We start from the raw sequence: 21,515 nt of genomic DNA, 5'->3' as shown, positions 1-21,515 counted from the left end.
GAGAGGCACAACGTCCGGTCCGCGGCGTACTAGCTCCGGGTGGGAAAGTTTCCCTGTGTGTGCTGTCTGGGGAAGGGTTTTGGCGCGGAACAGGGAGAGTGTGGAGGAACGGCCCAGCCCAGCCTGGACCGGCAAGGTAGATAGGAGGTCCGGACGGTGGAAGGCCTGGAGCCCATAGATTACTGTGCAAACAAGTCACCCTTCGTCTAATCGGCTTCAACAGGCCAGCTGCGCTTTAATTCGGTTAAAGAGACGGACTGACATTTTTTTAGCGCCTTTCACATCCTTGGAACCTCTCAAAGTGCTTTACAGTCAATGAAATGCAGTCACTATTGTAATGTAGGAAACTCGGCAGCCAATTTGCGCAAAGCAAATCGCACAAGCAACGATGTGGTACTGATTGGATAGTGATGTGCATTGGCGCATAAATATTAGCCAGAACCAGAACACTAGGGAAAACCTCCTTGTTCTTATAAGTGGCTGTGGGAATCTTCATATTTACGTGAGAGGTTAGATGGGGTTTTGATTTAACATCTCATTGGAAAGGTGGAAATTATGACAATGTAGCACTTCCTTAGTTCTGCACTGGTGTTCTCTCCTGGATTTTATGCTTATGTTATCTGGAATGGGACTTGAACCCATGACCTGATTCAGAAGTGTCAATGCTACCACTGAGCCACAGCTGACAATGCACCAACCTGTACTCCAGTCAGACATATTAGATACTTGCATGGGTGAAGGGGGGATCATTTTTCTGAAGTACAATTTAAAACAAATGTTTGAAGATGCAACTATCTTCAATGTTCAGTGTCAAAATGAATTGGTTTGAGAGGGATTGATATCTTAAGTCAGTTTTGATAGCGGGTCTACAATTCTGATGAAAGGTCCACACCCTGAATGGGGACCGTCTTTTACAGATACAGATGGACTGCAGAAATTTTATGATTTTATTTCACATTTTCCAGCACTTGCAGATTTTTTTTGTTTCCATTTTAACATTTTGGTATTTTTGTGTTTGTTGTTGACAGGCTGGGAGAATTGTACACAACTCACAGCAACAAGGAAAGGCAAAGGGTATAGTTTGCCAGGATGAACCGGCCAAAAGCAGTGGCAATTCGGCGCCCCAGCAGTGCCAAACCCAGTGGTGAGTGAGGCCTCTTTTAGAAATTATATACATTTATTTTCTTTTCCCAAAAGATTATTGTTCAGTTCTTTGGACTCTTTGGAGAGCTGCCTGGAAGCAAATAATAGGGAGTGCACCAGCACTCCATTGTTTGCACTTCTTGTTTCCCATATGGATTCCTTAAAATTGGATCTAGGATTCTGAGTGGGTCAGTTTCTAAACAATGAGCTATGGCGAGAGATAGGGCAGCATTAACGCAATGGATCCACAACAACCTGGCAATGGGACTGTCTGAGTTAATTTCATTTAGAACTGCTACCCCTAGGTTGGAGCAGGAATAGGCCACTCAGTCCCTTGAGCCGGTTCTGCCATTTAGTTAGATCATGGCTGACCTTAATTCCGTCTACCCTTCTTAGTTCCATAACCCTTAATACTCTTGCCTAATGAAAACTGATCAATCTCAGTTTTGAGAGAGCCTATAGCCCATTGTTCTGGGCTAGTTGAAAGGACAATGTGACAGGAAAACTCCTCACCCAGTCCTCTAGCGAAACCCTCTTTAAACTATGTTGGCTGCTGTTCATGTATATGAGCTCCATTATTATTCCCAGAGTTAAATTCTAAATTTGAAGAGACGAAGCTTACTTCTATTGAATTTGCTTTTAGGGGTATATTGGTGGAAGGATCACTCTACAACCTCTTTCTGTACATGTCTCCATCTCTCTGTTTTTCTTGCATTTTTTGGTTTTATTTCCTTCAGGTCATCCACCCCCTGGGGATTTTATAGCACTGGGTTCGAAGAGCCAAGTGTCTGACACCAAGGCGTCGGGGGCATTGCTAAAGCCAGCACAGACAGGACTGCAGTCCGATAGGAAACGAGAAGGATCGTCGGCCATGGCCTCAACCTCTGGCCTCTCAAAAAGGCCGAAGATCTCTTCCACTCCACCGTTGAGCGCGCTTGGACGCCTAGCAGAGGCTGCAGTCGCAGAGAAACGGGCCATATCACCTTCGATTAAAGAGCCATCTGTCATACCAATTGAAGGTAAGTGTTGTAGGCTACAGGGTATTGCGCTTGCCTGCACAACCTAATACCTGGGGCTAAGTACAGCACAGTTCTCCACAGTCCTGCTTCTGACATTTTCACTGTGTTGAAATCAAGATTCATTGTTCTCTTTGCAAATCTTTAATTCTTTCATTCCCAGAATTTCTATAAAGAAAGAACTTGCATTTACTTCATGTATTTCACTAAGTCAAGATATTTCAAAGCACTTTACTACAACTAAAGCACTTTCTGAAGTCATTGTTGTAATATAGGAAATGGACACCCAAGTTCCTACAAGGATCAATGACCAATGAGAGAATGACCTCATCGTTTTAGCAATGATAACTGACGAATAAATATTATCCGGACGCCAGGAGAACTTTCCTGCTCTTTGAAATAGTGCAGAGGAATCTTTTCTGTGTGACTAAGAAGGCAGACAGGGCCTCATTTTAATATCTCCTCCAGGGCAGCAAACAGTAGAATTCCTTAACTTCCTCATACAATCTTTTAGGTTTTGAAACCCAAACTTGACAAAATAATCACTGCTTGGTTTAAGGTGGTATTTTCACCTTTAAGGAGGAGGTGTTTGGTTAAATTCGAGATACGTTCCCATGAGGGGGGAAGGTAGGGCAACCAAAGCCAAAGTTCCCTGGATGACATAGGAAGTAGAGAGAAAGATGAAGCAGAAAAAGGATATGTATAACAGATCTCATGTTAATAATGCAAGTAAGGACCAGGCTGAATATAGAAAGTTCAGAGGGGAAGTGAAAAAGGACATGAGGTACAGAATGAGTATGAAAAGAAACTGACAGCTAATAAAGTGAATCCAAAAATCTTTTGGAGGCATTTAAATAGTAAGAGGAGTGGTGTGGCTGACTAGGGTCCAGAAAAGGATCTTTGCATGGAGGCAGAGGATATGGCTGAGGTACTAAGTTAGTACTTTATATCTATCTTTACCAAAGAAGAGGATGCTACCAAAGTTATAGTGAAAGAGGTGGTGGTTGAGAAATCAGATGGGTTTAAAAATGATAAAACAGAGGTACAGAAATATTGATGTTGATTTGCCTTCAGGAGCAGGTGAGATGTATCCAAAGATGCTGAAGGAAGTAAAGGTGGAAATAGCCTTGGGCAAGTGTGGATTAATTAAGGAGAGCCAACGCACATTTATTAAAGGCAAATATGTTTACCCTCATCAAAAAACTTGATCAAGTTAGGTAATGTTGTTCATGTTGTATATAGATTTCCAAAAGATGTTTGCTAAAGTGTCACATAATAGGCTTGTTGGCAAATTTGAAGTTCATGGAATAAAAGGGACAGTGGCAGCTAGGAGACAAAGTTGGCTACTGATGGGTGACAGAGGGTGGTGGTGAATGGTTGTTTTTGAAATGGAATTTGCAGATGGCCTAAAATTCGGAAGTATTGTGAACCATTAGGACGATAGTGATAGACTTCAAGAGAATATAGACAGGCTGGTGGGATGTGTGGACTTGTGGCAGATGAAATTTAATTCAGAGAAGTGTGAAGTAATGGATTTTGATCAGAAGAATGAGGAAAGACACTATAGAATAAAGGATACAATTCTAAAGGGGGTGCAGGCGCAGAGAGACCTGGGGGTAATTGTGCAGAAATCAGTGAAGATGGCAGGGTAGGTTGATCAAGTGGCTAAAAGGGAATACTGGATTCTGATTTGATAAATAGAGGCATAGATACTAAAGCAAGGAAGTTATGACGAACCTTTATAAGACACTGGTTTCACCTCAACTGCAGTATTGTGTCCAATTTTGGGTATTCATTTAGGAAGATTATGAAGGTTTTGAGATGGTGCAGAAAAGATTTATGAGAATAGTTCCAGGGATGAGGGACTTCAGTTACATGGATAGATTGGAGAAGCGGTGGCTGTTCTCCTTAGAGGAGAGAAGGTTGAGAGGAGATTTGATAGAGGTGTTCAAAATCTTGAGGGGCCTAAACAGTAAATGGAAAGAGAAACTGTTTCCATTGGCAGAAGGGTTGAGAATCAGAGAATACAGGTTTAAAGCGGTTGTCAAAAAACCCAAAGACAACGTAAGGAAGAACAATTTTATGCAATGGATGTTTAGGACCTGGAAATGCACTGCCTGAAAAGGTGGTGGAGGCAGTTTCAATCGTGACTCTCAAAAGTGAATTGGATAAGCACCTAAAGGGAAAAATAAATTGCATGACTACAGGTCAAGTGCTGGGGATGGAACTGCGTTAATTAAATTGCTCTTGTTGAGAACCGGCATGAACACAACAGGCTGAATGGCCTCCTCCTGTGCTGGACTCATTCCATTAATGCTCTCTTGAATCTTGATTGTCTCCCAAGCCATGGATTTTGGTTTTCAGCAAGGCTGCTTTTTTTATAAAGTAAAAGAAACACAATTTACGTTGCAATCACAAACACTTTTCATTGCAACTTTTCATTGCAATGTATTGATGCATTCAGGTGATGAATAATTCTGCAGTGGCATTGAAGTGATTTACTATCTAAACTTGAGACGTGTTATGTGTCATTTATTCATACAGTTTTATAATTTATAAGGTGAAGTCTGTTGTGGGACAAGTTTTGTTTAATTTTTGCTCAATGCATATATTATGTTGGGTACCCATGATATATGGCAACTTTCACTGTAAAGGATTACAGATTATGATATTAATCAATGCATTTGGACAATAGTTCATGATTCAGCAGTAGGCTATAACACTGTCAGATGCTCCACTGGTTTGTAAAGGTAGTTGATCCGAGAAGCTTTTAAGAATCATTGAATCTTACAGCACAGAAGGTGACCACTTAACCCATTGTGCCTGTGCTAACCCTCTGAAAGAGCTGTCAGTTAGATCCACGTTTCTGCTCTTCCTCTGTAATATTGAAAGTTTTTCCTTTGACAAGTGAAAGAAAGATTTCCATTTATAAAATGCTTTTCATGATCATTGGACATTTCAAAGCACTTTACAGTCAATGAAGTGCTTTTAAAGTGTAGTCACTATTGTAATGTAGGAATTTGAAAACCCTGATGCAGTTGATGAAATACTGGAATGTTGACCCTTGCAGTAACTTTTGATTGATTTTTAAGTGTCGGCCTCCTCTGATGGATCACCGGATTTACTATGTATAGTAATTGAATCCCGTAAACCAGGAAGGTCTCTCATTTCATCCCTTTTTATGTGCTTCTTTAGCTGCTACCAGGAGGGGTGTTAAACTTGGCTTCCACTCTGCAGTGCTGTCCCATGATTTGAGCTGAATGTATCAGAATTCTGTGCTTCCTGGCTGTATAGCTCAGTTACTGGATAGACTGACTGAGCCCTTGAGGCTGCCTGGGCCACACATCTTGCAACTGTGGGATGAAAGGCACCCATTTCTCACCACAGGGTGCAATTCTAGATTTATCTAAGGCTGTTTGATTCAGAAGAGTGAGTGATTTTGGTTCACCTTTGCTACAGTTCCCCCAGCAACACTGCTGGATGAAATAGAGGCTGCAGAATTGGATGGAAATGATGACTGCATCGAGGGGCTGCTGTGCGGAGCAGTTAAACAGATGAAGCTCAACCGAGTGAAGCCAGACACTACACTGTTTCTCAGCCTGATGTACTTGGCCAAAATCAAACCTAACATCTTTGCAACAGAGGGTGTCATTGAGGTAAGCATTGGTGGGTATGGATTATGTTGGAGTAGAGCTAGGAACTGCTGAGCAAAATAAGACCAACTCCGTCTAATTTGCCTTCAACCATCCTGCTAGCTGAATGATACAATGATAATTGATTTGTTGCTTAGTCATTGCAATCGATCTCTATCAATTCAGATAAGAGATGAGGAAAACCCCAATGGTGGAGAACTTTGGGAATCATAGGGCCAAAGTCACCTGTTCCTCCCAAGCATGTGCCACATTTCACTTGTCCTGTTTCAAATTACTCCAATACAGTATCCCAAAAATATTATTTCTTAAAATAAGTAACTAATTTGCTTTTGAATTCATACCAAATGCTCAACCCATCTCCCAAGGGAACCTGTTGCAAAGGCTAATGACTCGCTTACTGAAATATTGTTTCTGCAGATTAGTTTTGAATTTAACCCTTTACAAATGTAGGCATGTCCCCTCGTTCTGCTGTTCCAGTCAAGGTGAAATAGTTGATCATAACTGAAATTATTTAGTCCTTTTTTTATAAAAAGGAACATTTCAATTTACTGCTCATAACGCCCCTTTCATGGAAATACCCACATTGCAGTCCTGGCTAAGAGCAGATGATGAATCAAATCTAGCATCTTCCTGATCTGTTTGACATATACTGGGTGCTGCATTTAGCCACAGCTATCATGGACTGGTTTTAATACTAGTGTGGATGCTTTTTATGGAAAATAGTTAACTTCATGAGGGGAAAAGGAATAGAAGGCTATTTGGCAGCTAGGTATAATGAAGTAAGAGAGGGAAGAGGAGGCTTTTGAGGAACATAAACAGTTGCAGAGACCAGTTGGACTGAAAGATCTATATGGTCCCTGTAAATTCCATGCTACTTTATTAGGTACTCAAGCTCATCCCTTCTTCAGGAAAGGAATGGAAAGAAAATTAGAAGGAAAAGGAGTATTATGCAGCCTTACTGACATGTCTTTTTAATGTCCCTGTTTCCACTAGGCTTTGTGCAGTCTGCTTCGACGTGATGCCTCCATTAATTTCAAAGCCAAAGGGAACAGCTTGGTGTCTGTGCTTGCTTGTAATCTCCTCATGGCAGCCTACGAGGAAGATGAAAACTGGCCCGAAATCTTTGTCAAGGTACAACTAAGGAGAGTAAATTTTACATTGATTGTGGCATAGGATTTTCTCCTCAGTACACTGCTGAGTCTGAATAGTGGTGGAGTCTGTTCCTTTTATTATTTATTTTCTCCCTCTTTGGTTCTTCATAAACAATTTGAGGTTTGGGGAGGAATTTAATCCAGTCCATTGCAACAGTGGCTTTGTCCACTTAATCGTGAATCACCAAGGGACCCAGCAATGGGGGGAGGGAGGATGGTGCATTGAAAACCAATTTCATGCTGTTGCCTCCAATCACTTGCGCCCTGTCTCCCCCCACCATCCTGTGATCCCCATACTGCCCTCACACACCTTTGGCCTGGGGTCCCTCAGTGATCCTGGGCATTGCCAGCAGCTGCCACAGCTCCCAATGGCATTGTTGGCAATGAGGAGGCTTCTGATTAGCTGGCACCTCTTGGCAGTTGGAACTTCTGCCACCAGGGGAGCACAAGGAGCAGGAGTAGGCCACTTGGCTTCTCAAGCCTGCTCCACCATTCAATAAGATCAACTCCACTTTCCTGCTCTTGAGAGCGAAAGAGAAGTAAAAATGTAATGAAATTTATGCTGTTTAAGGGGGTTGGGGGGGGGCGGGGGTCGGTGATGAAGCAGGTGAAGCTGGGTAGAGGGTCAGCAATAGGTGGGGACAAAGGAGAGATTGACAAAGATGTCATGAGCAGAAGGACAAAGGGAGTATTAATGGTAGTGGTAAGGGCTAAAGGAGGTGCTGATAGTGGCATTAAGGTAAGAAAGCAGAATGTGATAATAGCAGGACCAGGGTAAGTACTCTGGAAAGAACAACATGAACAAGTGACAGATGGCCCTTCTGGAGGGTGAGGTGGGGGGAGGGAACGGTGGTGGGGAACTTGCACATGGTGTTCCCATGTGTCCGCTGCCCTTGTTCTAGGTAGAAGAGGTTGCAAGTTTTGGAGGTGCTGTTGAAGAAAACTTGCCTAGTTTTTGCAGTGCCTATTGTAGATGGTACACACTGCTGCCACCGTGCAGCGGTGGTGGAGGGAGCGAATATTTAAAGTGGTGGATGGGGTACCAATCAAATAGGCTGCTTTGAACTTGACTATTGTTGGAGTTATACTCATTCAGCCTATACTGTCACACTTCTGACTTGTGCCTTGCAGATGGTGGAAAGGTTTTGGCAAGCCAGGACATTGATTGCTTGCACAGAATGTCCAGCCCCTGATCCATTTTCCCCTGATTCCCATTGACCAATTTTTGCTCAGGATCCTTGATGCCACACTCAGTCAAATGCTGCATTGAGATTAACGGCAGTCACTCTTGCCTCACCTCCTAGACTTTAGCTCTTTTGTCCATGTTTGGACTAACGAGTCAGCACTCTCTTCTCAAACAGTGTAAAATTGTTGCTTCCCCCGACATTGGTATTGTCCTTGTGATTATCCTGATGAGTGCAAGACAAAAAGCTTCGATAAAATGTCTTTTTTCAGCAATACTCAAGTTCTGTACTACCAAACGACTATTTGAGCAGGTTATTGGTGAGTAAGTGTTGGTTGATAGCACTGTCAATGACAACTTCCATCATGATTGAGAGTAGACTGATGGGGTGGCAATTGGCTGGATTGGATATGTGCTGCTTTTTGTGGACAGGACATACCTGGGAAATTTTCTACTTTGTGGGTTAGATGCCAGTGTTGTAGCTGTACTGGAACAGCTTGACTAGGGACACGGCTAGTTGTGTGGCATAGTTATTTCTGTAATATCTTTAGCCCTACAGCTGGAGTATTGTTGGGGCATTTGCTGTATCCAGTGCATTCATCTGTTTCTTGATATCATGTGAAGTCAATCAAATTGGCTGAAGACTGGCATCTGTGATGCTGGGGATCTCAAGAGGAGGTCAAGATGGATCATCCACTCAGCACTCCTGACTGAAGATGATTGCAAATGTTTCAGCCTTGCCTTTTGGACTTGTATGCTCCCCCGTCATTGCGAATGGTGCTGATCCTGGGGCCTCCTCCAGTTAGTTGCTTAATTGTCTACTAGCATTCATGACTGGATGTGACCGGACTGCAGAACTTTGTTCTGATCCGTTGGTTGTGGGATTGCATAGCTCTGTCTTTGGCATGCATGGAGTTCTACTTTGTCGCTTCACCAAGTTTGCATCTAATTTTTAGGAACTTCTGGTGTTGCTCCTGGTATGTTCTTCTACACTCCTCACTGAAGCATTGGTGGTTCCCTGGTTCGATGGTGATGGTAATGGTAGAGTGAGGGTTATGCCTGGCTTGGAGGTTACAGATTGCAGTGGAGTACAGTTCCGCTGCTGTTGTTGGCCCACAGCAGCTCATGGATGGATACTCTAATTGGCAGAATGTGACTAGAGGTGCCTCGTAAGGATCTGTGTTGGGCCCTCAATCATTCACTGTATATATTAATGATTTAAGTGATGAGATAGAAACTCACGTGTAAATATCCTGTTTACTCAAAGATAGGTGGCAGTGTAAGCTTAATGTTCTAATGAAATATAGGTTTATTAAGTGAATGGGTAAAACTCTACTTTGGATCCAGAAAAGATAAAACAAGGTAGTTTCTCAAACGGTGAAAAGCTAGAAACAGTGGCAGTCCAAAGACACTTGGGATACCTAGACCATTAAAATAATACGAACAGGCAGAAAATAATGAAAAAAGTTAATGGAATGCTGGGCTATCTGTCTAGAGGGCTGGAATATAAGGGTGACGCTTCAGCTATACAAAGTCCTGGTTGGACTACACCTAGAGTACTGTGAGCAGTTTTGGGCATCACACCTCAGAAAGAATACATTGGATGGAGTACAGCATAGATTTACTAAAATGGTACCTGGACTGCAAGATTTAAATCATGATATATAGAGAGAAACTATATCTGCTGTTTGGGGAGTCTAGGGTGCATAGTCCAAAAATTTGAGCAGGTTGTTAAGGAGTGTAATTAGGAAACAATTCTTCACACACAGGTTGGTAGAAGTTTGGAACTCTGGATCAAGTACTAAATTTCAAACTGAGTTTGGGAAAATTTTTGTTAACCAAAGGTATTAAGGGGTATGGGGCAAAATCGGGTATAGGGAATTAGGTTGCAGATCAGCCATGATCTCGTTGAATCACGGCCCTGTTCTAAATGAGCTATTACTATTCCTGTGACCCTGTGTTCCAAGTTTTGAGTTGCTAGGTCATTCTGAATCTATCCCGTTTATCACGGTGATAATGCTACACAACACAATATTCTCATTTTGAAGATGGGACAATGTCTCCACAAAGACTGTGATGGTCACACCTACCAGTACTGTCATCGATAGATTAGTGGGAATGAAGTTAAGTCGGTTGTTCCCTTGTGCTGAATTCGCACCATTTGCTGCAGGCAGTTTGACAGCTATGACCTTCAGGACTCAAACAGGTCAGTCACACTATTGGTGTTACTATGCCAAGCTTGGTGACGGACATCAAAGTCCCCGTCCAGAGTATTTTGTGCCTTGGCTACCCTCAGTTCTTCTTCCATGTGGTGCTCAGCATGGAGGAGTACTGATTCATAATCTGAGGGAGGGTGGTAGGTGGTTATCAGCTGGAGGTTCCTTTGCCCATGAGGCGTCATGGACTGGATACCACTGTGTTGTCACAACTGGTGGGTCCGTCCTGCTGGTAAACACACCCAGGAATGGTGATGGAGGAGCCTAGGATGTTGGCTGAAAGGTATGATTTGGTGAGTATGACTACGCATGTCTGTTGCTTGACTGGTCTGCAGGAAAGCTCTTCCAATTTTAACAAAAACTATATTTTAGTGGGGAGGATTGTGGGGTTGACTGGGCAGGGTGTGCCTTTGCCATGTTGGGTGCCGAGGATGATGTCTGCCCAGTTTTATTCTTAACATAATTTTACATAGATAATTGATACAACTGAGTGGTTTGCTAGGTTGTTTGAGGGGACAGTTGACGGTCAGCTGCATTACTATGACCAGACCAGTGAGGATGGCAGATTTCGTCCTGTGAAGTTCATTAGTGAACCAAGTGGATTTTTCTGACAATCCAGTAGTTTCAAGGTCACCTTTACTGAGGCTAACCTTTTATCCCAAAATTATTTAATTAACAGTATTTAAATTCCCCAGCTTCTGGGATTTGAACTGATGTCTCCAGATCATTACTTCAGGTCTCTGGATTACTGGTCCAGTATTATAACCACTGTGCTACTGTACTAGCTCTTTACTGCAAATGTTTATTTTCTCTTGCTGGCTAAGTTTTTGGAAGCAGCAGTTCAACATTTTCTGCCTTTTTTTTTGCAGGTTTACATTGAGGACTCGCTTGGGGAACGTATCTGGGTGGACAGTCCCCAGTGTAAAACATTTGTTGAGAACATTCAGACAGCTTTTGGCACGAAGATGCCCCCAAAAAGCATGTTGCTGCATGCAGAGGGGGGCAAGATTGGCGGTGACCTTAGTGCAGGTGAGAACTGCAAGGCTGAGGACATGAAACTGAGATCTTAAATGCCATAGGGTAGAAAGGAAAATCCGCTAATCAAATAAAATTAGGAAATATGCAGCAGGTCCATCAGAATCTGACAGTTTATGTGCTCACCTAGCTTCCCCTGAAATGTATCTGTTATTCACCTCAACTACTCGATAACAAGTTCCATATGCTAACTACTCTCTGGGTAAAGAATTGCTGATTGGATTTATTATTGACTGTTTTATATTTATTATCTGTAAGCTGTGCAGTGTATTGTGGCAACCACTCTTCTTACAATACTCTGCAGGTGGGAGTCCACACCCTTCCACACCAGATGACGATGATAATCAGACCGAGCTGCTTATTGCAGAAGAGAAACTGAGTCCAGATGTAGAGTCTGGCCAGGTAATGCCCAGGTAAGAGCATTTGTGTTATTCTTTTGGTGGGCATGGAAAGGTACAGGCAGCAGGGGAACAGTGTCAATGTATCAGTAATTACATTGTCATGGCCCAATAACATTCTTTTTGTTGACCGGCAATTACACTGTTAAAACAACTGCATTGTTAAAACAGGTGATGTGTATTGGTTCACTTATAAACGGGTACAGCTGTAACACTCCAGTGTGGAAGGGACTGGGAGAGTCTGCTACACTGCAGAGCTGCCTTGACAATAAACCTGCTTGAGGTAAAAGACTAGCTTTGGACTCATTCTTCCACGATGAACACTTCTTGTGATTAACAAAGAGGACCATGCTGGTGTAGAGCCTGAAGCCTGAGATTCTGAAATGCGTTGTAGTTTGGTATCAAAGAGCCTAGTGAATTGCTGAAACCCAGTGTTAGGTCTAGTGACAGAAATACATTTTGAGCAGCAGGTCCTGTTATTCCCTAACCTGAGGGGCAAATTTAACTGACGAAATGAATCTATAAAGGTTATTTTGCTACATGCACTACACATAAAAAGGACAAGAGTCCCCAATTGGGACCTAGGTTGCCATATGAACTTCTTGGATGTGAAAATGTAAACCAAGTCTAAGAGTCAAGAAATAAAAGTGCCCTGACGTTTATAGACAGTCAATAATCTCCAGTTTTCAGAAATCTGGAGGATGCTATGAAGGCCTGGTTTTGGAGAATTAATTATTCAACTGTGGTATTTTTTTTATATACACTCAAAATGCATTTTCATAATCATTACAGATTAGATTCTAGTTTTATTTCATTGGACTCTTGAGATTTTTATTTTTGCAGTTGCTTTCGGGAATCATACTCTGATTCTGCCTGCTTCTAATTAGTTGCTACTGCTGCATGGTGATGGAATAAGTCAAATATCTGGCATTTTTAATTGGCATTTTGGGAGAATGTGTTCTGCTATTATGTTTTTTTTCCCCTGATAACTACAAGCCTGGAGTCTTGCAGTCCTTTTTGCAGTAAAAGCTTTTGCAAAGCATTGAGGGACTGTGTTAGTGCTTGGCTTTCACTTGTGTGAAACAAGGGCCCATACAGTTGGCTCTGTTCTCAAAGTTATTGCAACCCACCCCTCATCTCTCTCACTCTCTCTCCAGTAAAACTGAGTTTCATACTAAAATGGGTTCCCTTCTGTTTTGTCTGATTCTTTCTCTGCAGGTACGAGGACCTGGCTGAGAGTGTGGAAGATTATGTTATTGACATGCTTCGCGATCAACTCAACCGCCGCCAGCCCATGGATAACGTCTCACGGAACCTACTGCGTCTACTCACCACTACCTGTGGCTATAAAGAAGTCCGTTTGATGACTGTTCAACGACTGGAGATGTGGCTGCAGAACCCAAAGGTGGGAGTTCATTGGGTGAAACGGTATCAAAGGTCAAGGTTTACAGTTTCATGAGGGAAATAAAATAAAGGGACTTTATTTTATTGAACATGGCAACTGAGAATGGGAGTGGATTTTTTGAGTTCTAAAATGCCCATTCCACTTTGGACCTCAGCCTCCCTTTACACATAAGATGACCCCATGGTAGTTATGTGCTGTGGTGCTTTCTGTCCACTAGGAACTGAATCAAGAGTGCTCCAGAATTTCAAATTCCTTTAAACCAACAGATAATTTAACCCCATTATATATATTATAAGAGATATAAAAATTGCTTAAGAATGACACTGAAGCAATGCAAAATAGATATTCATAAATCACAGCAGTTGCTCAGGGTAAAAAAAGTATGGCGAAACGCCATCTGTGAACATGTCCTTCTACGGGACCTGTTCCATTGCTGATGCTAAATTTAAAATGCCAGCTGAGGAAGTCCCTCTGGAACTTCAAGATCCCCAATCTGTTGCCACTCACATTGAGGAAAACAGGTCTCAACGGTCATCAGTGAACATAAGAAATAGGAGCAGGAGTAGGCCATTCGGCCCCTCAAGCCTGCCTCACTCTTCAATAAGTTCATGGCTGATCTGCCCCAGGTTTCAACTCCTCTTTCATGCCAGCTCCTCACAATCCTCAACCCCCTGATATTTCAAAAATCTATCTACCTCCTCTTCAAATACTTTCAGTGATCTAGCCTCCACAACTCTCTCGGCTAGAGAATTCCAGACATTTGCTACCCTGTGAGAGAAGAAATTCCTTTGCAACTCGGTTTTAAATGAGCATCTCCTTATTCTGTAATATGTCCCCTAGTTCAAGATTCCTCCACTAGTGGAAACATCTTCTCTACATCTACCCTGTCAAGCCCCCTCAGAATCTTGCACATTTCAATAAGATCACCCCTCATCCTTCTAAACTCTAATGAATAAAGGCCTAACCTTGTTTAGCTGTTCTTGATAAGTTAACCTGTTTATCCCAGGAACCAGCCTAGTGAATCTCTTTTGAACAGTCTCCAATGCCAGTATATCCTTTCTTAAATACGGGGACTAAAACTGTACATAGTACCCCAGGTGTGGCCTCACGAACACCCTGTAAAATTGTAACAAAATTTCCCTATTTTTAAACTCCAACCTTCCAGCAGTACAGGACAAAAAGTCCATTTGCCTTCCTAATTACTTGCTGCACCTGCATGCTAACTTTTTGTGTTTCATGCACAAGGACACCCAGATCCCTCTGTGCTGCATTTTTTTGGAATCTCTCTCCATTTAAATAATAGTCTGCCTTTTGATTTTTCCTACCAAAGTGCATGGCCTCACACTTTCCTACATTAAACTGCATCTGCCAAGTTTTTGCCCACTCAATCAATATCCCCTTGCAGATTCCTTATGCCCTCATCGCAGCATGCCCTCCCGCCTGTTTTTGTATGGTCAGCAAATTTGGACGCATTACACTCTGCCCCCTCCTCCAAGTCATTAATAAAGATAGTAAATAATTGAGGCCCAAGGACTGATCTTTGTGGCACTCCACTAGATACATCTTTCCAACCTGAAAAAGATCCATTAATCCCGACTCTCTGTCTTCTGTGTGTTAACCAATTCTCAGTCCACGCTAATACATTACCCCCAGTACGTGAGCTCCTGTCTTGTGCAATAACCTTTTACGTGGCTCCTTATCGAATGCCTTTCGAAAATCCAAATACACTACATCTACCGGTTCCCCTTTATCAACTCTGCTTGTTATATCCTCAAAGAACTCTAGCAAACTCGTCAAACATGATTCCCCTTTCAGAAAACCATGTTGACTCAGTTTGATTGCATTAAGCTTTTCTAAATATTCTGCTATTTCTTCCTTAAGAATGGGCTGTAGCATTTTCCCAATGACAGCTGTTAGGCTGAGTGGCCTATAGTTTCCTGCTTTTTGTCTCCCTCCCTTCTTGAACAGGGCATCACATTAGCGGTTTTCCAATCCGCTGGGATTCTCCAGGAATCCAGTGAATTCTGCAATATTTCAACCAATGCCTCCACTGTCTCTGCAGCTCCTTCCTTTCAAAACCCTTGGATGCAGGCCATCAGGTCCTGGCGATGTGTCTGCTTTTAGTCCCATTACTTTGTCAAATACTTTGTCCCTCGTGATGGAGACTGTTGCAAGATCTTTCCTCCCATTAGCTCCTTGCTTATCCACTGTCTTTGGAATGTTTATAGTATCCTTCACCGTGAAGACCGATGCAAAATATTGGTTTAAATTATCTGCCATTTCCCCGTTCCCTGTTATCAATTCTCCATTTGCATCCTCCAAGGATCCCAGACTCACTTTAGCTACTCTCTTTTTTCCCCTCGTAGAAGCTCTTGCTGTTTGTTTCTATATTTCTTGCCAATTTACTTTCATAATCAATTTTCTCCCTCTTTATTAACTTTTTAGTCATTTGCTGCTGGTTCCTAAAAACTTCCCAGTCCTCTGGCCTACCACTAGTTTTTGCCACTTCATATGCCTTAGTTTTTGATTGGACACTCTCCTTGACCGCCTTTGTTAACCACGGGCGGTTCATCCTTCTCATCAAGTTCTTCTTTTTGACTGGGATAAATTTTTGCTGAGCGTTATGAAATATCTGCTTAAATGTCTGCCACTGCTCATCCACTGACCTTCCCTTTAGTCTATTTTCCCAGCCCACGTTAGACAACTCTTGCTTCTTACCTCTGTAATTTCCCTTATTTAAGTTGAGGACACTGGTTTGAGACCCAAGTTGCTCACTTTCAAACTGAATTTGAAATTCTACCATGTTGAGGTAATGTTGTGAAATAAACTTTGACCATGTTTGACCAAACTCCAAACACTACTTCACACAACAAAAAAGCCTTTATGAATTCTAAAAATTTTCTTTTTCATGGAATTTCCTCCTCCCTGCCCTGATTGATGTAATCAAAAAAAGTGCAGACCCCATGGTAGTTATGTGCTGTGGTGCTTTCTGTCCACTAGGAACTGAATCAAGAGTGCTCCAGAATTTCAAATTCCTTTAAACCAACAGATAATTTAACCCCATTATATATATTATAAGAGATATAAAAATTGCTTAAGAATGACAATGAAGCAATGCAAAATAGATATTCATAAATCACAGCAGTTGCTCAGGGTAAAAAAGCATGGCGAAACGCCATCTGTGAACATGTCCTTCTACGGGACCTGTTCCATTGCTGATGCTAAATTTAAAATGCCAGCTGAGGAAGTCCCTCTGGAACTTCAAGATCCCCAATCTGTTGCCACTCACATTGAGGAAAACAGGTCTCAACGGTCATCAGTGAACTCACTGCAAAAAAAATGAGGTGATCTTCAATGGTTTGATTTTAAAATAGTCATCCCTGTTTTCAAGTCCCTTCCTGGCTTCAGCCCTCCCTACTTTAACCGTACAACCCTCTGAGATATCTGCATTCCTCCAGTTCTGGTCTTTTGCAAATTCCAGATTTTAATCATGCCACCATCACTGGCCATATCTTCAGCTGCCTTGGCCCTAAGCTCTGATGTTCCCTCCCTAATCACCTCTCTCCTTCCCTCCTCCATTTAAGACACTCCTTAAATCTGCATCTTTGACCAAGCTTTTAGTTACCCATCCTGATATTTCTTAGTATCAAATTTTGTCTGTTAATGTTTCTGTGAAGTAACTTATTTGTTTTTTTATATGAGGCAGTATTTAACTGTTGTGTTGTTGTCCTCCTCAGTATCGAAGAATGAATGATAATGAGGTTTATATGAAATAGTAAAGCTCTCTTTTCAAAAAAAAAGCTCTGAAGGTGGCAGTGATGTTGTGAATGTGCAATGGTCTTTCAATCTGTTTTCTTTTTTCCTTCTCTCCACCCAAATTTAATTCAACATTTTTCAGCCTTAGGCTCAATAACAAGTCTAAAGATTGCTATCGGAGTTCATGAAGGAGAGATTCTAACCTCATTGGTGTGCTCTGCATATCCTAATTTGAATTGGCACCTTTGCCCTGTGTGTGTAACTGTTCACTGTCTGTTTGTCTGATAGCTGACCCGCCCAGCTCAGGACCTGCTGATGTCAGTCTGCACCAACTGTTCTACACATGGGACAGAGGATATGGAGGTTATGTCGAATCTCATCAAAATTCGCCTGAAGCCTAAAGTGTTGCTGAACCATTATATGCTGTGCATTAAGTGAGTAATTGAACCACCAGCTGTCCTGTTAACTGTACCCAGGAGGGATTAGGAAGCCAGAAACACAATAGAGACCAAAGGGAAGCAATCCTAGAAATTGAGAAATAAAAACAGAAAATGCTGCAAAAACTCAGCAGATCTGGCAGTATCTGTGAAGAGAGAAACAAAGTTAACGTTTTGAGTCCAATATGCCTCCTCTTCAGAACCCAAAGACTAGAAGTCGAGAAGACGTTTTTAGTCCAAAATTAGGGTGCCATAGATATAAGAAAGTTGCAATAAATCCAATAGGGAATTCAGGCAAAACTTCTTTATCCAGAGTGTGGTAAAGATGTGGCATTTGCTATTGCAGTGGGTGGTTGAGTTGAATAGGGGAAGCTATAGAAGTACGTGAGAGAACAAGGAATAGAAGATTATGCTAATAGAGTTCGATGAAGAAGGGTAGGAGGAAATTCCTGTGTAACATAATCACCAGCATAGACCAGTTGGGCTGAATGGCTTTTTTTCTGTGCAATACATTCTATGTAGCAAAGGGTCATTTTTAAAATACTTTTTATGCACTTCCAATTTCTCCCACAGCCTTTACTTCTACTTTAATTGATGTAGAATCCTGCTGTGCAATATGCTTCAGTCACCAGTGACGACTGTACTAACCATAGGTCCTGGATGGTGACTGTGTGTGCTCCCTGCAAGGCAATATCCCAATTTAACAACACAATGGAGACAAGCTGTCCGATCTTAGTTATGCTTTTGGGCGGTAACTCTCAAGTGTCGCATGTGAGCTCACTAAGATTTCCTTACACTGACAGATAGAAGGTGGTAAATCTTCTTTTGGCCTGGATTAGAATCCAGTCAAAGTGTGGACAACACAGTGTGTTGTCACTGCACCAGCCACTATCTCCATAGATTGCTGTTGATATTTGAAAAGTGTGAGACTAATAAATCAGACTAATGATGAGTAATTTGCAAAGACAGATTAATTTTATCACATGAATGTGAATAACTAATTATAAAATCAAACAGTACGGAAGGAAGCCATTCTGTGCATCATGCCTGTGCCAGCTCTTTGAAAGAACTATTTAGTTGGTCCAAATTCACTGCTGTTTCCCCACAGCCCTGCAAGTTTTACACTTCATGCATTTATTTGATTCCGCTTTGAAATTTATTATTCAATCTATTTTCATTGCCCTTTTGAGCAGTTCATTCCAGATCATATGCTATGTTTACAATATATAATAATATATAACAAATGTATAAGTGCCTTGCTCTAATGTTTTTCTCCTGTGATTTGGTCCCAGGGAATTGCTGAATGCTCACCGGGATAACCTGGGGACACTTGTGAAGTTTGTGATATTTAACGAGCTTTCAAATGCACGGAACCCAAACAACATGCAGATCCTCTACACTGTGCTACAGCACAATTCTGAGCTGGCTCCCAAGGTAAGCCCTGCATGCACCTTCACTGCGTATAGTAAATTGCATCGGATCTGGAGCTTCAAACACAGTAAAAGTTCGGCAAAGAAATGTATGCCAAGGCAAAAATACTAGCCACGTATCAAAACTCTAAACAGTACAGTGCCAACCTGGGTAGGGAGGTTGAAACAATCGGATGATGAATCACTCTTCTCCAACCAGTTTAAGAGCAGTAGCCTTGGGAACTCGTGTGTACTTTAAGTGAAGGGTCTGTGGGTGGGTCATAATAGGGAGCTGCCAATGATTGATTGTGCAACTCATTTGACAACATCAGAATGATACAGAATGCTCTTCTAGAATTCCTAGAGTGTTTACATCGTTGGACTCATTACCACATGGTGTTGTTGAGGCAAATGGCATAGATACATTTAACAGGAATCAAGATAAACATGAGGGAGAAAGGAATAGAAGGAAATGCTAATATGATTAGACGAAGAGAGGTGGGAGGAGACTAGCATAGAACATAGACCAATTGGCTAATTGACCTTTTTCTATACAAAAGATTCTACCTATATAATTCATATAGAAGCTAAACAAAATATGAAGAATCAAACAGTCCATGTGCCTTTATCTGCTGCCCTCTTCTCTTCCCTGGTAGCTTCTACCCCAAGGACACTGAAGCTAGCTGTAGCCATTTTTACTGAGACCAGCTAACTGATCACAGACCAGAGATTGAACTTGACATTTCTCTGATCTGCCTGGCTCAGAGAGTGGACTGCAATATCGACAGTTTGAACTGTTCCATATCTTTTTATCTGTTAGCTGGTTAGCGATACGCTGCATGTGATTTGCTGTAGAGTTTTTCTGGTGAGTTGGGCTGTGTGTGTATTAATGTTGTTATCTGTATTTCCTTCTAGTACCTGGCCATGGTATTTCAGGACCTACTCACCAATAAGGACGATTACCTTCGTGCATCTCGAGCGCTGCTGAGGGAAATTATTAAACAGACCAAACACGAGATCAACTTCCCGTCCTTCTGTCTAGGTCTGATGCAGGAACGGAAGGAGCAGACATACCTAGAAATGGAGTTTAAGGTGGGTGCTGGTTTGTAGGTGCAAGCATGCAGTATACAGGGTCAAATGGGAGCTAAATACGCTCTGAGTCTTTCTGATGAGGGAGAATCACTCCCTAGGATCCTGGAGAAATACCTAACCTTTTGTTTGTTAGAATTTTATTCTTTGCTTTCCTCCTTTGTGATGCTGCATGCTGTGATACAGTTTCAGTGCATTCCTCTCAAACCTCAGCCAAGTGTCCATTCTTCACATGGAAGCCAGCTGCAGACACCTTGACAAATTATTCCCACCCACTGCTATGATCAGCCATAATGTGTCTCTGGCTCCTTGGTTAAGTCAGTAAAGATGTGCAATCTTCCAAGAACTTATTGAATGGCAGATCAGGCTCGAGGGTCTGAATGGCCTGGTCCTGTGTTTGTATGTGTGGCTCAGTGCCACACCAGGCTGTAAATTTGTCAACTGAGCCATTTGGTGAGTCATTTAAAAAAAAATTATTGACTGATTTCCATAGAAACTACAGAGTTACTCATCAGTGTTGGTGCAGACTGGCAACTTAGCAAAGATCAGCAGCAGGATTCTCATCTGCCTAGAGGCTTGAGGTTTCATGATTTAGATCAGGATTGTGGTGGGCAACAAACACGTCATAAGATCTTAAGTGTATTGTTTGCACAACCCTAAGTGGCAGCACAGTGGGTATTCAAAGGAAGGGCAGGATCAACAGCATCTCTTCTTCATTACATTTGTTTAATTGCCCTCATCTTTTTATGGTGCAGCAATGGCAGGAATTATGGAGAGTCTGTATTCACCCATGATAAGATCCTTCCTGAGTTCAGGTTTTACGACCCAGGAGTCTACAATGAGGAACAAATCTGTGCAGAAGTGACTGCTGGATGCTGCAAAAACAGTGGGAAATCCATCAGCTTATTAATTGGGTTTTCCTTTGTCTTCTCATGTAAATATTATGACAAACATATTTTGCAGCCAGGCATACTAACTTGCTTTCTTGGTTGCATAGGAGCGCTTTGTAATCCAGGTGACGGACCTGCTGACCCTGTCGATGATGCTGGGGATTACAGCTCAAGTGAAAGAAGCGGGGCTTGCCTGGGACAAAGGCGAAAAGAAGAGTAAGGACCGGCACAGGATGAGCAGTGGGATTGGACAGCTATTTCTGGGAATTGTGCGGTTGGACAAGTCAAGTGCATGCTATCTTATGGTGAAACTGTTAATGGAAAAGTACATTGATACAGTGCCTTTCTTGAGATGTTTTACAGCCAGTGAAATATTTGTTGAAGTGTGGTCACTGCTATAATATAGGGAACGTAGCAGCTAATTTTCACAGGGCAAACTCCCACAAAAAGCAGTAGGATAGTGATGATATGATCTGTTTTAATGATGTTGGCTAATACTACAGTAGAAAATATTGTTGAGGGAGTTCCAAAATATTATGTTCTTACTGACTTCAAGGTTTAAAATGAATGGGGACCATAGCAAAAAGCATGAAGGCTGTGTTACTCAACTCCTCCAAAAAGGAGTTGAATAACCAGATGAAAATTTTATTAGTGGCCTTTATCTGGCCTGGCAGTATGTCTGATGAAGCATAGGCAACATGGTCTGTTTGCACTTAGTAAGTCTATTAAATTGA

At 42.0% G+C, this 21,515-nt stretch overlaps 1 protein-coding gene across 2 annotated transcripts in view; it reads left to right on the top strand.

The window, feature by feature from the left end:
• The first annotated feature begins 22 nt into the window (after nucleotides 1-22).
• Nucleotides 23-21,515, top strand: part of ints1 (integrator complex subunit 1) — a 109,685-nt gene continuing 88,192 nt past the window's right edge. The window contains exons 1-12 of one of the 2 annotated variants that reach the window (XM_041206704.1): nucleotides 23-136; nucleotides 1,029-1,144; nucleotides 1,881-2,162; nucleotides 5,619-5,815; nucleotides 6,806-6,943; nucleotides 11,232-11,391; nucleotides 11,702-11,810; nucleotides 13,014-13,200; nucleotides 17,245-17,390; nucleotides 18,686-18,827; nucleotides 19,718-19,894; nucleotides 20,889-20,997. In XM_041206704.1, coding sequence (XP_041062638.1) covers nucleotides 1,090-1,144; nucleotides 1,881-2,162; nucleotides 5,619-5,815; nucleotides 6,806-6,943; nucleotides 11,232-11,391; nucleotides 11,702-11,810; nucleotides 13,014-13,200; nucleotides 17,245-17,390; nucleotides 18,686-18,827; nucleotides 19,718-19,894; nucleotides 20,889-20,997 — 1,702 coding nt within the window. In that variant the 5' untranslated portion in view covers nucleotides 23-136; nucleotides 1,029-1,089. Of the gene's footprint in view, nucleotides 137-305; nucleotides 510-1,028; nucleotides 1,145-1,880; nucleotides 2,163-5,618; nucleotides 5,816-6,805; nucleotides 6,944-11,231; nucleotides 11,392-11,701; nucleotides 11,811-13,013; nucleotides 13,201-17,244; nucleotides 17,391-18,685; nucleotides 18,828-19,717; nucleotides 19,895-20,888; nucleotides 20,998-21,515 lie in introns of those variants that run through there. The other variant, XM_041206705.1, reaches the window with a different exon arrangement.

This window comes from Carcharodon carcharias, chromosome 15 (genome assembly GCF_017639515.1).
Source record: "Carcharodon carcharias isolate sCarCar2 chromosome 15, sCarCar2.pri, whole genome shotgun sequence".
NCBI classification, from domain to species: Eukaryota; Metazoa; Chordata; class Chondrichthyes; order Lamniformes; family Lamnidae; genus Carcharodon; species Carcharodon carcharias.
This window is presented reverse-complemented; position numbering and strand designations above follow the sequence as displayed.